Consider the following 22,926-nt stretch of genomic DNA (forward strand, 5'->3'; position numbering starts at 1 on the left):
GGGGAGTTAGCGCTGGTTGTCGTGCCGGGCAGGCCTCCGTTGTGCCTCCGCTGTCGAGGTACAGGCCATATCCGCAAAGAGTGTCGGGTCCCTCGGTGTGGTGCCTGCCGACGGTTCCGGCATGAAGACGGCCAGTGTGCTCGTACTTACGCGAGCATTGCCGGCCCCGGGAACAGTGAAGACTCAACTGATTTGCTGATAGAGGAGGCGGATGCAGAGGAGGCAGCCAGGGTAACTTGCCAAGTTTTGGCTCAAAAGGCACCTTCGCTGACGCCTCTATCGAAAAGGAGTACGACGACGACCAGTGCTGTTAAACCGAGTGAAGATGCGGGTCTTGAACCCCAGCAAGAAAGTGATGACAAGGCGGAAAACTCGACGAAAGCCGTGGTCGAAAATCCGGAGAGAGTGGAGGCCAACCACACCGATGCCATGGACGTCAGCCAGGAAGCTGCTGGTCTATCAGCTGGGAAACGCTCCCATGAGGAGAGCGTCGGCGAGAAGCCGCAGCCTTGTGTGGGTGGTGATGAGCCGCCGCCTAAAACAGCCGGGGCTCAACGCTTAAGCCCCGGCCGAACTTCTCTGCCGAATCCCGGCAGGAGGGGAAACCACCTCCGTAGCTGCCCAATTAGGTTTCGTGTTTTTTTGTTTTGTTTTTACCTTTGTTGTCGTGGGAAGTACCCAGCAGACAGTGTGCCTTGGTCCGGAAAGGATGTCGAGGGACATCCGTGTGGGTTCCCGACTCCAGCACTCGGATTCCTGGATCAGCGACTATGTACATTGCACACTGTGAGTTAAAAAATGTTTCACGATTTTGTAGAGTGGGCACTGTATGTCAAAGGCCTTTCATTCCAAGTGCATGGCGAATCACTTGTCATTAACACACTAAACGTAGTACGTGCAGACTTATCGCCTCTTATCATTACCCATGAATGGCCATCAGAGGACAGTCTTCGCTTCCTTGATATCAGGCTTTTATTTCAAGACGATCAGATTTACTAGAAATATGAACCACGTGCCAACAAGCTACTGCTCTCGTTTGACTCTGCGCACTCCAAACTTGTCAAGAGGGGCATTGCCGAGTTATGCTTCACAAATGCCATAAAAAAAATCCTGCCCTCAGCTAATGATCGAAAGTTTTGCTCAAGTACAGAGGCTAATTGAAGCTGGTTTTGCTATGCACATCCTTGTAAGTGTTGCCGAAAGGCTCCTAAAGGAGATCTGTTACCCTCATGCTCTACCACCGTCCCATTCACTAAACAAACAGAAACTGGCTGTGATTTCGTATACTTACGGCTTGTCCCACCGCTTGAAGAAGATTGGACAACGGGCAAAAGTGAGCCATTTTTTCAGCTCCAGAGAAGCTGCAGAAACTTTGCAGATTGACAAGACCAGGCCCTGCTACAAAGAGTGGGTGCAAGATAAATCATCAAACTAAGTTCGTTAAATGTACGGAATCCATTGTGTACAGCATACCATTGACATGTGGAAAGAAGTATGTAGGTCAAAGTGGAAGGTGCTTAAACGAGCGCCTTCGTGACATCGTTACAATGTTAAAGAAAAGAAAGGTTTTTTTTAGAGGCGCACTGCAGAAAATGTGAATCCAAGTGTCAACCTCTTTTTCAAGCGTGCACGGTCATTGCCAAAAACACTTGCAAACTCACGCGAAAAATAATCGAAGCAGTAATGATAGATAGCTTAGGTGATAACTGCATAGCGAAACCCTCTGTTGGGCTATCTCGTAAGGAATTAGATTACCTCAGAAGCCACTAACAATTGACTTCTGCCGCGCTTGCGCAATGTATCGCCATGTCATATATATCTACAGGCTCTCTTCCGCAATAAACTGTTCCAAGTTAGCGCTCGTGTGTGTTCTTTTATGTCCTTGTCTGATGTTGCGCTATTTTATACGTCATGGCGATGAAACTAGATACAGCTCTGCGCGTAGCTACTTTGAACGTCAGAGGCCTTTGTGCAAGGAGGCGCCAATGTCAGCTGAATCGCCTATTTACTGACAACGTGCTTGACACAGTGGCTGTCGAGGAGACGAAAATAGAAACTGAGGAAGCTACTGATCGTATGGTGTCCCACTTTAGTCCAGTCTTCAGTGTTTGTGTTTGTCATTCTGTTGGCATCTCGGGTGGTTGCGCTATTTTTATGCGCAACAATCTAGGCATTCTTGTATAGTCTGTTTTCGCATGTACCAGTGGACGTCTTCTTGTCGTTGATTTCACCTTTTCTAATGTGTTGGCGAGTTATCTGTATGTATGCACCAAACGTAGAATCCAAACGCCAAGAGTTCTTCAATCGTCTTGAATATTATTTTGTTTGTGACAGAACCCTGCTGGTGTTGGGTGATTTCAACTGTGTTTTTGTCGCGGCGAACCGTATGAAGCGCTTGCCGGTGCGCGAAAAAAGTGCTCAATTATTGAATAGTATTGTACGCGAACATTGTTTAGAAGACATTGGTGAAATGTTTACATACGCTAATAGCCCTCAATATACACACTTCCAGCGTGACAGTCATGCTAGGTTTGATAGGCAATATGTATCTACCGAACTCGTGCATCTGTGCATGAACTATAAAGTTCAACCTGTGGCATTTAGTGATCACTGCCTTGTAATCTCAACCTTTGGCGCCGAAAAAAAACATACGTCCTTTAACTGTTACTTGTGGAAATTTAATGCTAAGCTGTTGGAAGACAAAGATTTCATAAATGATACTACAAACGAACTGCACAGACTGCTAGAGACACAACCTGACAGCTTGGCTGTTCAGTGGGAAGATTTCAAGGAATGGGTGAAACGTAAAGCAATAAAAAAGAGTTGTCTTAAGAGGCATACAGAGAAGGAAAAGGAATTGAATGTGCAGTTAAAATTTCTGACCTGCATGGAAAGTTGTGAGCCCGGCCATTTCTTGAAAGAATTGAGGGAAGTAAAATGCCAACTTGAACAAATAGACACAGACAGATACAAAGCAGCCGTCATTCGCTCTAGGTCCGAGAAATTGTCGACCGGTGAAACGCCGACTAAACGAGCACTGTCCGACGAGAAACGTTACATTCGCCAGAAAGAAATCACGCAGATAAGGCACGGGGCTGAAGTTTCTAGCGATACGAAAGTTATCCAGAAGGTTATAATGGACCACTTCAACGGCCTTCTCGGTCATAAGCGTGAGATGGATGAAGGATTTCTGGTTCATTTTTTGCCCCTATTGCCAAGACTCGAGGATGAAGTGAAGGTGCGCCTTGAGATGCCCATTAGTGTCAGAGAAATTGAATCCGCAATAGATGAATTGCAAAGTGGAAAAGCGCCTGGCCCAGATGGACTATGCGCCGATTTCTACAAAGAATTCAAATGCATGATAGCTCGCTCTCTGCTGAAAGTACTCGCGGAGGCGTACGAGCGGAAAAAAGTTCCACTGTCTTTTCCTACTTCACACATTGTCCTGATAGACAAAACATGATCCGGAGAAGCGCTTGTTGGTGGGCTCTTATCGGCCGATAAGCCTTACCAACGTAGATTACAAGATATATATGAAAGTTTCAGCAAAGAGATTACAGGGCGCAATCAAAACATTGGTTGCACCACACCTGACCGGTGGCATCAAAGGACGCAGTATCGCGACAAATATACACGTTGCGCGTAGCATACTGGAATGTTGTGACGCCCTTGGGGAGCGCATTGCAATGATTCAGCTGGACCTTGCGAAGGCCTTCGATCGTGTTTCACATGACGTTCTTTTTTGCATTCTTGACCATTTGAACGTGGGGCGCGTTGTAGCGGAAGGCGTGAGAATGGCGTATGCGAACTGCAGCACACGAGTAATCGTAAATAGCAAGTTCACAGACCGACTAGAAGTGCATTGTTCAGTGAGGCAGGGATGCCCTCTTTCGCCCCTACTGGTCGCGACTTAAATAGAGCCACTCTGCTTGGCCATAATTAACAGTAATCTTATTTCTGGCTTTCAACTGCAATCATCCCTTATGAAAGTCCTCGCCTACGCAGATGATATTGCCATTTTTTGCTCAAACAAGGACAGCGTTAATGAAGTTACCAACCTAGTCGAAAAGTACTGTCAACAAACTGGCTGCCTGATAAACTGGGATAAGAGCTGTGGGTTTTGGCACGGTATTTGGGATGATGCCCCGGAACACTTCTGTCGGTTGCAGTGGTCAAAACTGCCAACGCGCTATCTTGGCGTGCCTCTCGAATGTTATCGGGATCCCACTGACAGCTGGAACGATGAAGCGTCAAGGGCGAAGGAGAAGGCAGACTCGTGGCAAGGGAGGCAGCTATCGATGTTTTCGCGCGCCTCTGTCCGTAACATTTTTCTTGTGTCAAAGATATGGTACCTGATGAACGTGTTGAGTGCATTCAGAGCCAATATTCAAAGAATTCACCGCGTCTTTGCTGTTTTTGTATGGGCGTCGACATGGTAGCGAACCAGTCGCATTAATTTGTTTATTTCTGTCAAAGGTGGTGGCCTTGGCCTTGTTCATTTGTTTTTACGCCAGGTTGTATCACGATTCATGTTCCTCCGTGACCAGTCTATCAGCTTTTTGCGGACTGTTATTCAGCTGCGATTGCAGAGGCTGCTTCCTGAAATTGTGGTGTTTTCGAGTGAGAATATGCGTGGTTCCGTCGTGGGGTACATGAGAGAGGTTGTACTCTAGTTCAGGCTTCTCCAAGTGCGGTTTTCTCTTGACTACTTGTGTAAAGTTTCAAAGAAACAGTTGTATATGACCTTAATGGATGTAATGATGCCAATTCCTCTTTACCGAAGCCTGCACCTGGAGGTCCAGGACAGGATGTTTTAAAACGAGTCAAAAGAATGCCAGTTAATCCATCTATGAAAAAGTTTTTCTAAAAACTACATTCAAATACGCTCCCTCTTAAAACATGGCTGAACGAAAAGGGGATTTTCGTCCCCTGGACAACTAACTGTATCCTATGCAAGAAGCCCGAGACGATAGAAAACGTATTCCTGGAGTGTTGGGACCCCATCTTTCACTGGGACGTCCCCCAAAGAACTATTAAAAAGATCTTCCCCTGGACCTCTACGGTATTAGATTTTTGCCAACTCAAATGAAACAGGAGTGCCCTATGACTTAATCATGCTACTAAGCCTCCGCAGCTTGTGGAAAACGAGAATGCAGGTGCGGCATGCCGATGTAAACGTGCATTCTGTGCAAGAAAACGTCATTGCAAGTGTCGTGTGCTTGAGAGAAGTGTACCGGGCACGAGCTGAACAGCCTGATTGGTTCTCTGTACTAGATGACTTGGCTGTATTGAAAAGATTTTAAACCCTCATGTATCGGCCGAATTGGGCTGAGGTGTTTTTATCCTTTTTGTAATTTTGTTTACGTGTCAAAATCGTCAATAAAGAAAAAAAAAAGTGGCTAGGATACCTGGCTCTCACCCAGGAGGTTCGGGTTCGATTCTCGGCGTCGGAAAGTACGTTCTCATGGTGCACCGGTTAGCACTTGGGAATTTGAATCCAGCGATCCGTGTTCAAATCTCGGTGAGACCTCGGCCTTTTATTTCTTTTTGTTTCTTATGCTGCCTTCGGCGCCACTTGTGCCTCAGCGAGCTCTTCCTCTCCGTGTTCCGGCGTGGTCTAGTGGCTAGGATACCTGGCTCTCACCCAGGAGGCCCGGGTTCGATTCCCGGCGTCGGAAAGTGTGTTCTCATGGTGCACCGGTTAGCACTTGGGACTTTGAATCCAGTGATCCGAGTTCGAATCTCGGTGAGACCTGGGCCTTTTTTTTCCTTTTTGCGTGTTATGCTGCCTTCGGCGCCACTTGTGCCTGAGCGAGCTCTTCCTCTCCGTGTTCTGGCGTGTTCTAGTGGCTAGGATTCGACTTCCGGCCACCGAGCGTGACGGACGTGCGATGACGGGCTCCGTTGGAGCAGCTACAGCGGCCATGTCTGGCCGTGGAAACAGGGCTTTTACATCGGATGAGGAATATCAGGTGATTCTGCCTACCCTTACTAAGGGACGTGTTGCGTTAAACAGTTTTTTTGCACGCTGATGTGCGGTCCCGTCCTTATCGGGTCGAAGATTTCAGGGATGCGCTGGCTCAGCTGATGCTGCTCCCCAAGGTTATCGCCTTGGGGGCGTATCGCATGAGCCATGTATGGGCTGTTACTTTCGCGAGTGCTGAGGCGGTGACGCAAATTCTTTCTGCCGGTGAACTGAAAGTCAAGGACCGCCGCTGTCTCGTCATCGACTCGGCAAACCAGGACGTCCGCGTCAAGCTACACTGCCTGCTGCACAACGCGCCCGACGAATACGTGAGGGTAGCCTTTGCTCCGTACGGCAAGGTGAGCGAAGTCACTAAGGAACGGTGGCGCGTCCACTGTGTCGCCAGCAAGGGGTCGACGGCGCGCGTGGTTTCATTGAAAATGAATCCTGGCGTGAAGCTGGAAGACCTCCCTCACGAAGTCATGGTTGGCGTGGAGTTGGCTCTCGAGGTTGTACCGGGCAGAGCTCCGCTGTGTCTGCGCTGCCACGGTACAGGGCAAATTCGCCGTGAGTGCGAGGTTCCACGATGCGGCGCCTGTCGTCGCTACGGGCACGAAGAAAGCAGTTGCGTACGCACGTACGCGAGTGCTGCCGTCCCAGTCAACACTGACATTTTGTCCCAACTTGTCGTGGACGAGGCTGACGCGGAAGACGCTGCAGCAGAGGCAGGGGACAGGGTGGAGAAGGAGAAATCCCCAGCTGTGTCCCCTCCGGAAGCATCCACAAGCGTAGAGGAGCCTAGCAGTAAGCGATAGCAACAGGTAGCGCAGCCTGCAGAAGTCAAGGCGTCAACGGAAAATGTCTTGGGCAGTGCGGCGTCAGCTCCCGTTGTTTCCCAGCATAGTGACAGCATGGAAGTGTCAGATGCATCAACCAGCAACCAAGCAGGGAAGCGACCGCACGAGCACGGTGCGAATGGCGAGCCCAAAGTGAGCGAAGGCGACGAGCCACCGCAGAAGACTTAGTGTGAGGCGACCGACGCTGAAACCGCGGCCGAATGTGTACAGGCTGATCAACGAGCGGCGGCTAAGCCGCCGCCTTAGTTGGAGTGAGTGCGCTGTGAGTGGTTTCTGTGGACGTGAGATGGCATTTTTCGCTGACGGACTGCATGGGCTAGTTATCCAGTCCATACGCATGAGGCACTTGTGCAAGAGACGTTGGATTACCGGCACCGCACCCATCGAGCACCTTCGACTAGGCAAGTCACCCGCACCGTCGCCTTGTGTCCCAATGTATGCACCATATGGCTTCTACACCTCTTAGAGCGTTGTGCATTGCAACAATTAATGTCAGGGGACTTGCTTCCAAGAAGCGTCAGTACCAACTAAGCCGGCTGTTCTTTGATAATGACCTAGACATAATAGCTGTACAGGAAACGAAAGTCGAAAGACAGGAACAGGCGGACCGTATGGTGCAGCCTTTTACGACTCGCTACAATGTTTGTGCGTGCCATTCTTCTGGCACATCGGGCGGTTGTGCTGTATTTATTAGGAATTCTCTGGGGATTGTCGAGCAGAATTTAACTGTGTGTCAAACTGGCCGTTTGGTTGTAGTTGATTTTTTTATTGCAATTTGCTGTGGAGGGTGATATGCGTGTAAGCTCTTAACAGGGAGAACGAGCGCAAGGAATTTTTTGAGCGCCTTGAACAATATGTGTGCTGTGAGCACTTATTTGTGATTTTGGGGGACATTAACTGCATATGTAAAGCAGAGGATAGAATTACAAAGACTTCTTCGTGACAAAAGTGCGGAATTGTTGAATTCGATTGTGCAATAAAATGGTTTAGATGATGTTGCTGAAGTTCTCTCGGTAGCGCCGCATGTTACTCACTTCCAGGGTGAAAGCCACGCGAGACTTGACGAAGCGTATGTGTCGCTTGATCTGATTCCTTTGTGCAATAGCTACGAGGTGAAACACATGTCTTTTACCGACCACAGCTTAGTTACGTTTACCCTGGGGAAAAAAGACAAGAAATCTCGTTTCTCGTGGGACCTGTGGAAGTTTAACGCACACTTACTCGAGGATGAACGCTTTGGCATTAAAGTTAATGAATGCATTAATGCATTGCTATCAGCAGAGCCTGGGAACTGGGTAATTAGGTGGGAACATTTCAAACAGCAAGTGAAAATAAACGCGATTGAAAGGGCAAGCATTATATGCCACGATAAACGTGTCAAAGAAAAAGAGCTACATTGCCAACTTGACTTGCTCGTAAGCCTGGAAAGTTCCCAGCCGGGAGATATAAGAAAGAAATAAGAGATACAAAATGTAAACTTGAGATTATTGAAAAAGACAAGTATACAGCTGCCGTGATACGGGCCCGTGCTGAACGTCTCTGGCTTGACCAAGTACCTACTAAACGCTCGCTTAGTGATGAAAAGAAGTACGCGACTCAGAATGAAGTAAGACAAATCAGGTACAGAAATGAGGTAACGAATGACATCAATGTGATTCAGTTAGCGTTTGTTGAGGAGTATCGGGAATTGCTTGGGCGGCGACAGCTTGAAGAAGAGGGGTTTGCAAACACGTTCTTGTCCCGTATGCCAAAGCCAGGAGACGAAGTAAAACAAAGGCTGGAGGTACCAATCAGCGTAAGCGAAGTGGGAAGAGCAATCGAAGAGCTGAGTGCCGGAAAATCTCCCGGTCCTGACGGCCTAGGTAGTGATTTTTATAAGAGGTTCAAAGTCTAACTCACCCAAGCTCTCCACTGCGTCTTCACCGAAATTTATGAAACAAAGAAAATGCCACCATCCTTTAAAACAGCACACGTGGTTTTAATACCCAAGAGTGAGGACCAGGCTAAATTGCTGTCCGTTGGGGCTTATCGGCCGATAAGCCTAACCAACGTTGACTATAAAATGTTCATGAAGATTTATGCCAATAGACTGCAAAAGGTTATAAAAGACCTTGTAGGGCCCCACCAAACGGGCGGTATTAAAGGTCGCACCATTCGAACAAATGTGCACATTGCTAGAACTGTTCTTGAATGTTGCGATGCCTTCGGGGGCCGAGTTGCCATGATGCAGCTTGACCTTGCAAAGGCCTTCGATCGAGTGCCGCACGAAATTCTTTTCGCCATTCTAGAATATGCCAACGTAGGCTCCAATAATACAAGGTGTACAGATGGCGTACGAAAATTGTGTTACCCGAATTATAGTGAACAAACAGATGACTGTGCCTGTGTGTTCTTCTGTCAAACAGGGTTGCCCGCTCTCGCCTCTGCTCTTTGCGATCTGCCTTGAGCCTTTTCTGTTATCACTGTTACACAATGATGGTATCTGCGGTTTCACTGTTCTGTCGGCGCAAGTAAAAGTGCTTGCTTACGCTGATGATATTGCTGTTTTTTGCGCGGATCAAGGAAGCGTTAAAGAAGTTGTGAAAGTTGCGGGGGAATATTGCAAAAAGGTTGGGTCCGAAATTAACTGGGATAAGTAAATTGGATTTTGGCACGGTGATTGGGACAGCACACCTGCCGTGTTTGCTAACATGAAATGGACGACCTCCCCTGCGAAGTACTTGGGGGTACCTTTGGAGCACTATAAAAGCAGTACGGAATTGTGGGGTGAGATAACGCAGAGTGCAAGGAAAAAAGCGGATGGATGGAAAGGACGTGACCTTTCTGTTTTCGCGCGAGCAAGTGTGTGCAATGTATATATAATAGCCAGAATTTGGTATTTATTGCGGTTCGTGCTCATTACCAGAGCAGATCTGCAGAAGCTGCATAGACTGTTTGCTGTTTTTATTTGGAGCTCAAATTGGCAGCGAACAAGTCGAGTTAATCTGTTCCTTCCGGTCAAAAGGGGTGGCCTTGGTCTTTCTAATTTGTTTCTGAAACAAGTTGTCTAAAGATTTTTGTTTCAATGTGATCAAACCGATCCTTTGTTGCGCGCAATGTTGCAGGTGCGCTTAGGCAATGTGTTGCCGGAATTTGTTGTGTTGTTTCCCGGCCACGAATCGTGCTGTAACAGGTTTTTTGCGTGAAGTTGTGGCATCCTTTCGCACCTTGAGCGCTCACTTTTCTACACAGTATCTATGTGCTGTACCCAGGAAAAAACTGTACAAAGATTTGCTAGATATCTTTATACCTGCTCCCTTATACCGATCCTTTTATTGAGGAGGCCCAGGCAAAAATGTGCTAAATCGAGTTAAGAAGATGCCGGTAAGGCCGACTGTCAAATCCTTTTTCTTTAAACTTCGTACTGGGACCCTTCCAGTGAAAACATGGCTAAACGATAAAGGCATTTTTGTGCCCTGGACCATCGACTGCATACTCTGCAAAAAACCCGAGACCATCGAACATGTGTTTATCGACTGTTGGGAGCCGGTTTTCCACTGGGACATCTTGCAAAGAACATTAAAGAAAGAACTACCTGTAACTCCTTATGGCATCCGGTTTCTACCTATAGAAAGTGAGGAGGTTCCTTACGACATGTTTATGCTACTGGGCCTCCACAGCATCTGGAAAACGAGAATGGCGGCCAGGCACGCCGACGCAAATGTGCGACCAGTGAGAGAAAACTTTATAGAAAGTGCAGTTCTCCTGAGAGATGTTCTCCGTAGTGAACCCCAGCCGCCGGACCGGGTGGCAGTTATGGATGAATTGATTGATATGAAAATGTTTTAACCCATCGTCTCGGCCAAAGTTTGGCTAGAGATTTTTATTCTTGCATATGTATTGTTCACCGGCAATAAACAAAAAGTGTTCTAGTGGCTAGGATATCTGGCTCTCACCCAGGAGGCCCGGGTTCGATTCCCGGCGTCGGAAAGTGCGTTCTCATGGTGCATTGGTTAGCACTTTGGACTTTGAATCTAGCGATCCAGTTCGAAATCTCGATGAGGCCTGGGCCTTTTTTTTTCTTTGTGCTGCATCGATAACACTTTAGTGGGACCCCTAAGTACTTCATTGAGGTCGTCACCCAAGACCCACTCGCAAAGTTATCTGGTGTCGTTGGCCATTCACCATACCAGAAGCCAACACATTTTGCCCAATTTACTCGACTTCCTGTCGACTGCCTAAATTGCCGAACACAATCGATGGCTTTTTTTATGCTCGCATAGGCAGCCGCGAAAACGGCTTCGTCGTCCGCATAATCCAGCAAATTAATTTCTCTCGCTTGTAGCCTAAACCTTGAATACCGTCATTCTGCATTATGCTAAAACACAGGGCTTTTATGTAGATACCAACCAAAAGAGGGCTGAGGTGGGAGCCCTGGCGCACCGACCGCTTCACGCTTAGGGGGGCTTCTAAACTCTTATTTATTATTAGTCTAGTTGTGCAGTTGCGGTACGCCATGGCCACTCCCTCCCTGATGATTGATTCAACATTCACTTGATCCAAAATTAAAAGCAAAAGTTCATGTGCCACGCAATCAAAAGCTTTTTCCAGATCTAACTGAAGAATAACAACACGACTGTCTGCAACATTGCAACACTCAAGAACACATCTTGCTTTATGAATATTAGGCATAGTAGAACGGCCTTTGATGCCACACGTCTGATGACCACCTACTATCACATTAATTACTCTTTGCAACCGCCTTGCTAGCACCTTCATAAATATTTTGTAGTCCACGTTCGTGAGTGAAATTGGCCTGTAGGCTGTACCCCGTTTTAACTTTTCTCTGCCTTCCGTTTTCGGGATTAGGACAGTGTGAAACAAGCCAAAGAAGGAGTTAGTGCTTTTAATTCATATGCATCATTAAAAAGTGCAGTTAACCAAGGAGAAATGTCTTGCTTAAAGGCTTTATAGAAAGCCACACTTAAACCGTCTGGTCCAGGCGACATACCTGAGTTTAAATTGTCGATTGCTTTTTGCACTTCACACTCGGTAATTGGTTCCTGTAATATCTGGTTCTCTTCATCACCTATTCTTGTCATTGCTCCCAGAAACTCGTCTTTGAAAGTGTCAATGTCTGCGTCATGTTTTGCGAAAAGCGACATAGTATTCACCAAAAGCTTGCTGTACATGCGTTTCGTCATTTTCTATGACACCTCCCCATTCAATATTATCTACCCGATTACGCTCAGCCCAGGCTTTTTCCATGCCCAATGCTAGTTTTGTTAGTGCTTCACCGAAAACAGATTCTTCGGCTCTCGCACGCACCAGCGCACCGCGATAACGCTCTTCTTCCATAACTTGCATCTTTTGTTTAATTTTCTTTACTTCATCAATCCACAGACGAGGAGCTTTACTCTCCTACTCGATTAGTTTCCACAGCAGTTCTCTTAAATTCGTTGCCTTAATTTTTTCCTCTTTTTTCAATTGCTTTCATTTTAATTTGCTGCTTACATAGTTCCCACTGCTCCCATAAATTTACTCTTGAATTAGGCACTACTTTTCAAATTTCTTCTTTTATGTTGTCATAAAAACGTTCGCACTTTAACAACTTATGATTAAATTTCCACAAGTTCCATTTAAACGCATTTTCCCGTTTTCCTGTGCCTTGCCTACAATGTACGAGACAGTGGTCTAAAAACGACCCAGGTACAACCTTGTAATTTTTACATCTTGGAAGCGGGCCTACCGCCATATAAATACGGTCCAGACATGCGTGACTTGACCGCTGAAAGTGCGTAAATTGGACATCTCGCTTGCCTTCTAAACAGTGAATCACATCTTCAATATTCCATTCACCTACCAAGACGGGCAGTATTTCGGTGCCTCTGTCTCTGAATATGCTATCGCTTGTTTGGTCACGCGCCGCCAAGACACAGTTGAAATCACCCATGATGATCAATTGACTTTCGACAGCACAGTACAGTGGTGAGCAGCCCTGTCTTGAGCGCTCCGACGGTGCTTGGTTGGATGGATGGGTGGATGGATACGGCTGAACCCTTTAAATCGGGCGGTGGCTCAAGCCAGCTAGCCATGACTTATGAAATTTTACTCTTGTCTTGATTTTAGCCACCAATCAGATAAGCTTCCCTTGGTTATTTCTACCCGCTTAAAATCTACTTTCCCTTCACTGCCCTTAAACCCCAATGCCTTGGATAAATCAGCCCCGCTACTTTCCACTGTAGGGTAAAGCCCTTTACAGAAAAGTATGAAGCGCTGACTTGCTCTAGATCGCGCTGACTTGCTCTGCGGAGCAAGTCAGCGCCATCTAGCGTTAGTCTTTGGGTTTGAGTTATGTGTCCCATGCGCATGCGCGGAAAAAACTGAGGGATGCCTGCTCGTCGCTTCCTTGTCCAGCCCCTACCTTGCGAGTTCGTTTAGTGCCGCCAGGGACGCGCTGCCTGCATTTGTGACGGTGGCCAGGGCGTCGCCATGCCGCCGTGTTCCACGAGTGTAACGAGACGGCCAGGAAGCCAAGCGCGAGTGACAGCGGATGATCGCGCGTTTCTGCATCCAAGTTCCTAGATCAGTACGAATGCCAAATGCAGTGTCGCTTGTAGCTGATAACACAGCGCAAAGACCCGCAATCAAACAATACGCCTGCAACGCATGGTGCGTGGTGTTGACGCGCTAAACTTATACGGACAAAACGAAAAAGGAGAAGCCCCCTTCTCGCACTGTTAGCCTGGTGCGTGTTTGAAACGCGCTATCATCCGGTATCACTTGCTTTTGAAAAGCGCGATCACCCGATATCCCTTGCACTTGCTTGCCTAGGCGCCTTGCGATTCGCGCGAAACGCGTTGGTTTTCCGGCCACTATTACATGATATTCAGTGCTGCCCTGGCGGCGTGCAGCGCAAGCACTGAGAGGAAATGAGGCCGAGAACCCACGAGCAGGCACAGCTTTATTTTGGCCGCGAATGCGCACGGGACACATAACTCAATCCCAGAGCCTAACGTTAGATGGTGTTTACTTCGCAGAGCACCGTCGGCGAGCTCTAGACAAGGCGGTTCACCACTGTACTGCTCGATGCTTTCAAAAAAGGCCGCCCTCTCATTGACCTTGTTAGGCGAGTAAATGCAGATTATTCTACACTCCACATCCAAGTAAGCATAATCAAGCACAATAAATCGTCCATGAGAACATGTCGCGTAAGCCTGAACAACAAGTCCCGGTAGTTCTTACAGAAGCGCACACACCCAGCCGACGTTCCAACTGCATGAGCATGTATCGCGTAATACTTAGAAGTGAAACGCTGCACCATGCTCCCGGTCTCTTCCTCCCCGTCTACTTTAGTTTCTTGTACAGCCAACACATCAATGTCGTAGTCAGTTATAAGTCGATACACTTGACTCTTTTCTTTTCCCCGCCAATCCTCTTACAGTAAGTGTGGCTATTTTCAGGCAAAGTAGAGGGGCCATTTTGACAAAAAAGAGAAGAGACCGAGAGCATGGCGCTTACCTTTCACGTCCAGCGTACTATGGGACGCTTTGTTTAACGCCCGGGTCATCGAGTCGACCGCCGTGGCCTTGCCGCAAAGGTGAACTTGCGGCGACTCGCCTCTCAGCTGAAAAGTTCGGGTGCGGCTTGAAAACAGGCCCCCGGGGCTGAGCAGTTTTCGCTGGAGGTTCCTCTCCACTGGCTGCAGTCGCGTTGGCCTCTTTGTTACGAGTCGGTTCATGAGGACGCTTGACGGGCGCACTAATGGTCGCCAAGTGGCCGTCACTGTCATCCATGCCCTCCTCACACACAGGTTGGGGCACCTCGGTTTTTGAAGCGCCTGCAGATCCGCCGTCCTCTGCCATTTTGGTTGCCACAGATCCTGGTGGTCCAGGCTCCTCTCCTTGGTCACTGGGCATCCCGGTGCCCTCCGCCGAAGACGGTGAGGAAACTGCGGCTACTGCTGCCTTGTTCGCTTCCCCTGCACCCTTAGCCGCCTCCTCAGCTTCAGCGGCATCCATTTGCAGCTCCACCTTTTGGTCGTCGACCGCAGCTCCTGTTGCCGATGCTTAGGTGCGAACGCAATCAGCGTCGCCATGACCGAAACGTTTGCATTTCGTACAGCGAGGAATCTTGCAATCTCGCCGCTCGTGCCCAGTGCCGCGGCAGCGCAGGCATTGCATAAGCCTACCAGGCACAACCACAAGTGCCAGCTCTCCCACAACTCTTAGCTGATGAGGGATGTCTTCAACTGCAACGCCTGGCTTCATCTTCAGTAAAACAGTTCTTGCAGTAGAGGCTTTTTCCGTCATACCTTGAACTGGCCACCGCTCACGAGTCACTTCGGTGATCTTTCCGAAAGCTACAAATGCCGTTCTTATGTCTTCGTCATTAACGCCGGGAGCATCCAATGCAGCCGCAGTTTGACATCCTGGTCCTCGGGGTCGATGATCATGCACCGCCCTCTTTTACTTGGATTTCCTTCACGGCGAGCAGCCGCTTGGTTGCCTCAGAAGTGCTCAGGGTCACCGCCCATAAGCAGAAGTGGGCATTGGAGCTCAAATGTCTGGACCTCACCTCAATCTCAAAAAGAATTTGCCGACTTCACTCAACCTCAACCTCATCAGTTGAAGTCCAGGTCTCCTTTGACGCCCTCACCTCACTTTTCCTGAGGCCACTGCTGACCTCACCCAACCTCACCTCAACCTCAAATCGTGAGGTTGAGGTCGGCTGCTCGACCTCAGAAAACAAATGAAAAACAAAACAAAAAGCGATTAAGAAGATTTTAAGTTAAAAACAATTCTGAGAATCCTGTGAGACAGGAAAGCCAATATGATGATGGAAGGTGTGTACAGACACTTTTGATGTGCACGCAATAGGAGAAGCTTATTATCTGGGATGAACCCTCAGAGTATATGGCCTGCGGGCAGGGGTATCCCACACGCGGTTACCACCAGTATGTCGGTGAGTACTTTATATGTGTCAATATTTAGCAACCTGCTTCGTGTATACTTGTTCGTATTGAAGCCTCTCGCTCATTCACGCATGAACCGGCAATTCACAGACACAGACCTTCTACACCATATACCAGAAATTGGGAGGAAGCGGGGGGGGGGGTATTCACGAAACTCTTTTCAGGCTTGAGAATAGTTACCGAATATAAAGAAACTGGTCGTCGATGTGCTTTCCAATGCGACGTTTATTGAGACGCATATCAGCATTTCGATTTCTTAGCTCTATTCCGCATAGCGGGAATGCTCTTTTTAGTCATCTGTATGTTGCCTTCGAAAGAACTTAACAAGCTGCGACTGTAGTACGCACCAACAGAGGCATGTTGTATTAACGCGGCAGCGTTAAGGGTCCCGTGACGGAGAAAAGCCGGTGTCCTCGGCATCAGCGGCGTTGGCCGTGACCGAAAAATCCCAGAACCATTAATAAATAAAACCTAATTGGATGAGTTTGGGAATCGAACCAGGGCCTCCGGGGCGCGAGACGAGCTCGCTAACCACACCGTCATGTCAGCTTTTTTTTCTTTATTGCCTGATTTTCAACCCAACACAGAAGCACAACACGAAGAAATAAATCACGTCAGCTTTTCTCCAGCTGCCGTGAATCGGCTAAAATTTTCTTAAAGCGGCCAAATCATCAAAAAGGCTAATACAGTCAGGCGGATTGGGCTGAGCCCGATACACTTCTCTCATATACACGGCACGCTCTATAAAATTTTCGCGCACAGATCGTATGTTTACGTCTGCGTGCCGCACCTGCATTCTCGTTTTCCACAAACTGTGAAGACCCAAGAGCACTATTAGGTCGTAAGGTATACCTCCTGTGTTTTCTGTTGGTAAAAACATTATTCCATACGGATCTATGGGGAGTTCTTTTTTAATAGTACGCTGGGGGACATCCCAGTGAAATATTGGGTCCCAGCAGTCTATAAAAACGTGTTCTAGGGTTTCCGGCTTCTTACGGAGCAAACAATTTGTTGTCCACGGCACATACATTCCCTTTTTTTCAAGCCGGGTTTTCACATGAAGTGTCCCTGTGTGCAATTTGAAGAAAAAGTTTTAAGAGATGGTTTAGCGGGAATCTTTTTCACTCTCTTCAGAACATCATGCCCAGCACCTCCAACGTATGGTGCGCGGTACAGGGTTATTGGCATTAGTGTGTCAACTAGGTTTTTGTATAGTTTTTTCCTAGACACCATCGCAAGATACTCCATCGAAAATCGCACGTGCAACAGTTGGTATGCAAGCACAACCTCGCGCAAGTACCCAGTAACAGCACATACAGATCCGTGAGCAGTCGATACAATGAAATCTGGGATATGTTTCCATAGGGGAACTTGCATGACGGTCCGTATAAAGGCATGATTTTGGTCACGTAGGGACATAAATCGCGACACAACCTGGCGTAGAAATAAATGTGCCAGACCAAGACCCCCGCTTTTCACAGGGCGGAACAAATTGCATCGACTGGACTTCTTCCACGTTGAAGCCCAAATGAAAACAGCAAACACACGGTGAATTTTCTGCACATTGACTCTCGACATGCACAAAACGCTCATAACATACCAAATTTTGGAGACCAGAAAGGTGTTGCAGACAGTGGCACGTGAAGAGACTGACAATTGCCTGCCCTGCCATCCATTCCCTTTTTTCTTTTGCCCGATTCGTTTGCTCATTCCAGTAAGGCTCGGGTTCTCGGTAACTGTCAAGGGGCACTCCTAAATATTTCCGTGGCACCACCGACCACTGCATTTGGCAAAAAAGCTCAGGCGTGGAATCCCAGTTTCCATGCCAAAAACCGGAACTCTTATCCCAGTTTATTTTACTAGCGGTCTGTCTGCAATATTTTTTCTGCAACGGCAACGACTTCTCGCACATTGTCTCTATCGGAGCAAAACAGCAATATCATCAGCGCAAGCAAGTACTTTCGCTTCTGTTGACTCCACCCTGTAGCCAACAATCCTATTGCTATTTTAAAGCGCCAGACAGAACGGTTCAAGATAAAGGGCAAAAAGTGGAGGCGAGAGCGGACACCCCTGCCGCACTGAAGAATGTACTTGCACAGGTTCCGTGAGGTCACCATTCACCATGACACGTATGGTACAGTCAGCATACGTCATCTTCACGCCTTCGGCTATTACATCACCGACATTTAAGTGTTCAATTATGCAGAAAAGTATGTCATGCGATACGCGGTCAAACGCTTTCGCCAGGTCAAGCTGAATCATGGCAATGCGGCCTGAAGAAGCGTCACAGCACTCTAAGGCATTTCGAGCGACATGAATATTGGTGGCAATCGTTCGTCCTTTAATTCCACAGGTTTGGTGCGGTCCGACAACTAGTTTTACAACAGTTTGCAATCGTTTCGCCAGTACCTTCATGAAAATTTTGTAATCGACGTTGGTGAGGCTTATCGGACGATAAGACCCCGCCGAAAATCTCATCTGTGGGTCGTCTGTTTTTGGGATGAGCACAGTGTGTGACGTGCGGAACGAAGCAGGGGCGCGCCTCGTTTCATAGACCTCAGCGAATACCTTCAGAAGGACTTGACCAAGCATGCTCTTATAGGCTTTGTAAAAAGCCGCGCCGAAGCCATCAGGTCCGAGTGATTTTCGAACTGCCAGGTCATCGATTGCGCATTCGACCTCCCCAATAGTGATAGGTTCTTCGAGGCGCTCCTTAACATCATCTTCAAGCCTCGGCATCAACTGCAAAAAATCCGGCTCAAAGTCATTTTTTGTTACGCTCTTGACAACAAACAACTCCTTAAAATACTCTTTAAAGCCTGCGTGGATTTTTTTCTTTTTCATTTGGTACCTCATTATTATACATGATCTGCTTAACTTCCTTGCTGCATGCGTGCCTTTTTTCGTCGGCTAGGGCTCGTTTTGTCGGCGCTTCGCCTGCCCAGAGCGTTTCGGCCCTCGCTCTAATCACTGCGGCTCTATGCTTGTCATTGCAGATATGGTCGAGCTTGCATTTAACTTCCCGTATTTCTTTCGTGAAACAGCCTGGTTGATCAGATTCCAGTCCAATGAGGTACTCAAGTTCATCACTTAATTCGTTTTCTTGTTTCCTTTCGTTGTACTTGGCAACAAAACTTATCTCAATAGCTTTTATTTTTACTTTTTGTTTAAATTCTTCCCACTCCTTGCTGTCATTTGACGTGGTGACCGGCAACATTTCAGTTTCCTTCGCCAAGAACATTTCGAAAGCTTCGTCGTCCAGGATTTTTGTATTCAATTTCCAGGTCTGCCAGTTAAAGGGTGCCTTCCTCTCCTTATTCCCTAATGTGGTTATTACTAGGCAGTGGTCACTAAAATGTAGCGGCTTAACGTCGTAGCTGGTGCAGGTGCCGCTATCTCCAAAGAAACATACACCCTATCCAGTCTAGCGTTACTTCCCCGCTGGAAGTGCGTGAACTGTAGGCACACACCGTCCATCATAACACTACCTAGATCCTCTGGGTTATTTTCTGACACCAATATGTTCAACACTTCAGCACTTTTGTCACGCACAATGTGACAGTTCGCTTTGTCTTCCGCCTTGCAAACACAGTTAAAGTCACCTAACAAAATAATCATTTCCTCACAGCTCAAATACATGTCAAGCTCTTCGAAAAAAACTTTACGCTCGCGTTCAACATTTGGAGCATAAACACATACCACATGCCAGCACTTATCAGAAAAACAGAAATCAACAACAAGTAGCCGCCCGCTTTGACAGACAGTGACAGACTCTACTATTATTCCCAAATTATTTCTTATAAACAAAGCACATCCACCAGACAAACCGCTGGAGTGGCATACGCATACATCATACTGAGCTCGGAATGGTTCCACCATTCTGTCCGTTTGCTCCTCGCTTTCCAACTTTGTTTTCTGGGCTGCCGCCAAATCAAACTCATTTTCAAGGAAGAGGCGTCTGAGTTGGCACTGCCTTCTCCTCGCACAGAGTCCTCGCATGTTCAGTGTGGCAATCCGCAGAGGATAACGTAGTTTAAAAGCCATCAGTTCAAGTTAGCCGCCAGAAAAAAAACCGAGCCCACCTCGTACTGACGACTCGATGACAATGTTAACATATACGTGCGTGTCCTTCCTTCTGCCATCTTTGGGGAAGAATCGATCTGTCGTCAGCACAGCACCACACGCATGAATAACAGACACAAATTCTGATGCCGTGTCGTACCACCTTGGCGGACACAAGTAGGGCACTACGACGGCGTTTTAGGCGCTGGCCGTGGTTCGGCCGGTATATTCGGCCGCGGTTTCAACAACGGCCGCCTAACCGCGGTCGCCTTTGAAGGTGGTTCCTCGGTTGAGCAGTCTTCCGTCGTCCCTTTCGCCCCTTCGGTGTCACCCCAAGGGCGCTTGGCAGTCTGGTTGCTCACGCCATCCTCGCCTACTTCCATGTTTCGTGCTGTTGGCTCTGGGTGATCACCGGCACATTATTGGTATCACTTACAGTCTCCTTTGAGTTGGCAGAATTATCCGCCCCCGAAGCCTGTGCCCTCGGCGTCTCGACTAGCGTCTCCAACTCCGTGGTAGGCTCGAGAGGCGGAGCCGGCGATACCACTTTCGAGGCGTTGTTCCCTGCAGTCTTCGCAACTTCTTCGGCATCCGCTTCATCCATGAACAGCTCGGAGTTATCCTCACCGCTCACCACTCCTACGGCATTGGCGTACGTACGTACGCACTGCTCCTCGGTGCGCCCAAAGCGGCGACAGGTGTTGCACCGCGGCACACGGCAGTCACGGCGTATGTGGCCCTGACTGCGACAACGAAGGCACAGTGGTTGTCTGCCTGCCACGACGACGAGTGCCAGCTCACCCGCGATGCTCATTTGATGCGGAAGGTCCTCCAGCTTGGTTCCAGCCTTCAGGATCAACGTGACCAAGCGTGTCGTTGATCCATTGTCGGCAATTTCTTGCACTCGCCATCGCTCCTTGCTCACTTCGGTGACCTTGCCATACGGAGCAAAAGCCACCCGTACATCTTCGTCTGGAACCGTGTGAAGGAGCCATTGCACCTTTATGCGTGTTCCTTGATTGGCCGGATCGATGACAACGCAGCGGCGTTGCTTCACTTTCACTTCGCCGAGACTCACCATTTTTTTAGTCGCTTCCGCATCCTTGAAGGTCACCGCCCATACGTGACTCATTCGATACGCGCCTAGCGCCAAAACGTCAGTGAGCATCGACTGACGCGCAAGCATATCTCGAAAATCTTCGACTCGGTAGGGGCGAGTCTGGGTATCAGCTTGCAGAAAAACAGTATTTAAAGCTAAACGACCGGTTGGCAAAGTAGGCAAAATCACCTGATATTCTTCAGTAGCAGGCACCTGGTTTCCGCGGCCGGACATGGCCGCTTCAGCCGCTCCAACGGAGTCCATGATCGCACGTCCGTCACGCTCGGTGGCCGGAAGTCGAATCCACACCGTCATGCCAACTCGATGGTTTGTAATAAACAAAGGCCCGTCTAGTGAATGCGTGTCGTCTTTGAAGGGTGCTTTTCCTTCCCTTACGGCGCGGTTTGGGTGTCCATCAAGATATGTGAGACATGCGTCATTTCCTTTCCTTAAAACCAATTTTATTTTCATTTTCCTTGCCTTACGGCGTGGTTCGGGTGAAAAAAAATGAAAATTAGTTTTTGGGGAAGGAATTGGCGCAGTATCTGTCTCACATATCGGCCGACACCCGAACCGCGCCGTAAAGGCCGATTCACACGACGGACCGTTCGCCCGCGGCCCGCGCATCACGTGTTCGTGCCCCACCAAATTGAGAGTCGTGCTCTCTGCCCGCGGACTGGCCAACCAAGGAAACTCAAGTGCCTCTCCCCTCGCGGGAATTAGCGGCGGCCCGCGAAGATGCGTGCGCTAGCTCTGGCAACTATACCGCTCTTCCTAATATTTTGACTTCCGCATTTCACTGAGTGATGTTGAGTTGGCGCGCTGTTTTGACAAGCTACACTGCGTTCGCTACCATGACAAAGCGATTGACGGGGCTGGCGAGACGGTCCAGGCCATTGAGAAATTGAACAAAGGGCGGCACCTGCACAATTCAATCGCAGTCATGGGTCTTTTATACGTTCCAGCGCCTCGGATCTCTGTCTTCTTTCATGTCTAGTTCTGGGTGCATGTTTTTTAGGAAAGGGGGATCCTAATGCGGCTCCTGTTCTCCTTGCTAGTTCCCTCCCTATCTTCTATAATTGGTTGTTCGTTGTTAGGGAAAGGAAATGGCGCAGTATCTTCCTCACATCTCGGCGGACACCTGAACCGCGCCGTAAGGTAAGGGATAAAGGAGGAGTGAAAGAAGAAATGAAGAGGTGTCGTAGTGGAGGGCTCCGGAATAATTTCGACGACCAAGGAATCTTAAACGTGCACTGACATCACACAGCACACGGGCACCTTAGCGTTTTGCGTCCATCGAAACGCAGCCGCCACGGTCGGGTCCGAACCCGGGAACTCCGGATCAATAGCCGAGCGCCCTAACCACTCGGCCACCACCAAGATTTGTTTCCTTTCCCTAAATTGTCCGGACAAGGCGTCGCGCCGAACGGACATTGGCGTTCCGTGGATTCCTTGGTAACGCTTCAACACACTGTCGCGTCCTGCTCATAAATACGAAGCTTAAGCGTGCTCCAATTTTCTAAAACGAAAGCTTTACATGTCGTGAACTTGCGATTTCTCCGTGGCGGTACTCCGAGGAGGCACATTACGTCAGAACGCGCGCCTCGCCGCGGATATTTCTCTCTCGCTCCCTAGTCACTACTGCGCATGCGCCAATAGTTGCACCGAGGCAAGTTGTTCCGCCGCTGCGCCGCGCCGCACCGCGCCTTTCCTCTTCTTCTTCACCCCAGGTATATGGCACATACCCACGAGGGGGGATTGGCCAAGGTGTAGTTGAATAAACAAAGAAGTTTCCATGGGAGATGACGACAAAATTGTAGCACCAATCGTGAATTACGATTGGTGCTACAATTTTCTCGTCATCTTCCATGGAAACTTCTTTGTTTATTCAAACTCCTTTGTTTTTCATCAAAATCGAACTTTCAATTTTCAGTTTTCTTTTTCTTCTTTCCCTCCCTCCTTTATCACTTCCTTTACGGCGCGGTTCGGG

General features: G+C 48.4%; 1 protein-coding gene and 1 non-coding gene across 2 annotated transcripts; one reads left to right on the top strand and one right to left on the bottom strand.

Annotated features, from left to right (window-relative positions):
- Nucleotides 1–5,606: 5,606 nt before the first annotated feature.
- On the top strand, nucleotides 5,607–5,678 carry TRNAE-CUC (transfer RNA glutamic acid (anticodon CUC)). Its single transcript has one exon. It is a non-coding gene; the product is annotated as a tRNA-Glu (tRNA).
- A 14,532-nt stretch (nucleotides 5,679–20,210) lies between these two features.
- On the bottom strand, nucleotides 20,211–21,200 carry LOC144114919 (uncharacterized). The gene has a single exon (XM_077648948.1). It carries the CDS (start codon nucleotides 21,198–21,200, stop codon nucleotides 20,211–20,213), a length of 990 nt encoding a protein of 329 aa, XP_077505074.1.
- Nucleotides 21,201–22,926: the final 1,726 nt, after the last annotated feature.

This window comes from Amblyomma americanum, chromosome 1 (genome assembly GCF_052857255.1).
Source record: "Amblyomma americanum isolate KBUSLIRL-KWMA chromosome 1, ASM5285725v1, whole genome shotgun sequence".
NCBI lineage: Eukaryota > Metazoa > Arthropoda > Arachnida > Ixodida > Ixodidae > Amblyomma > Amblyomma americanum.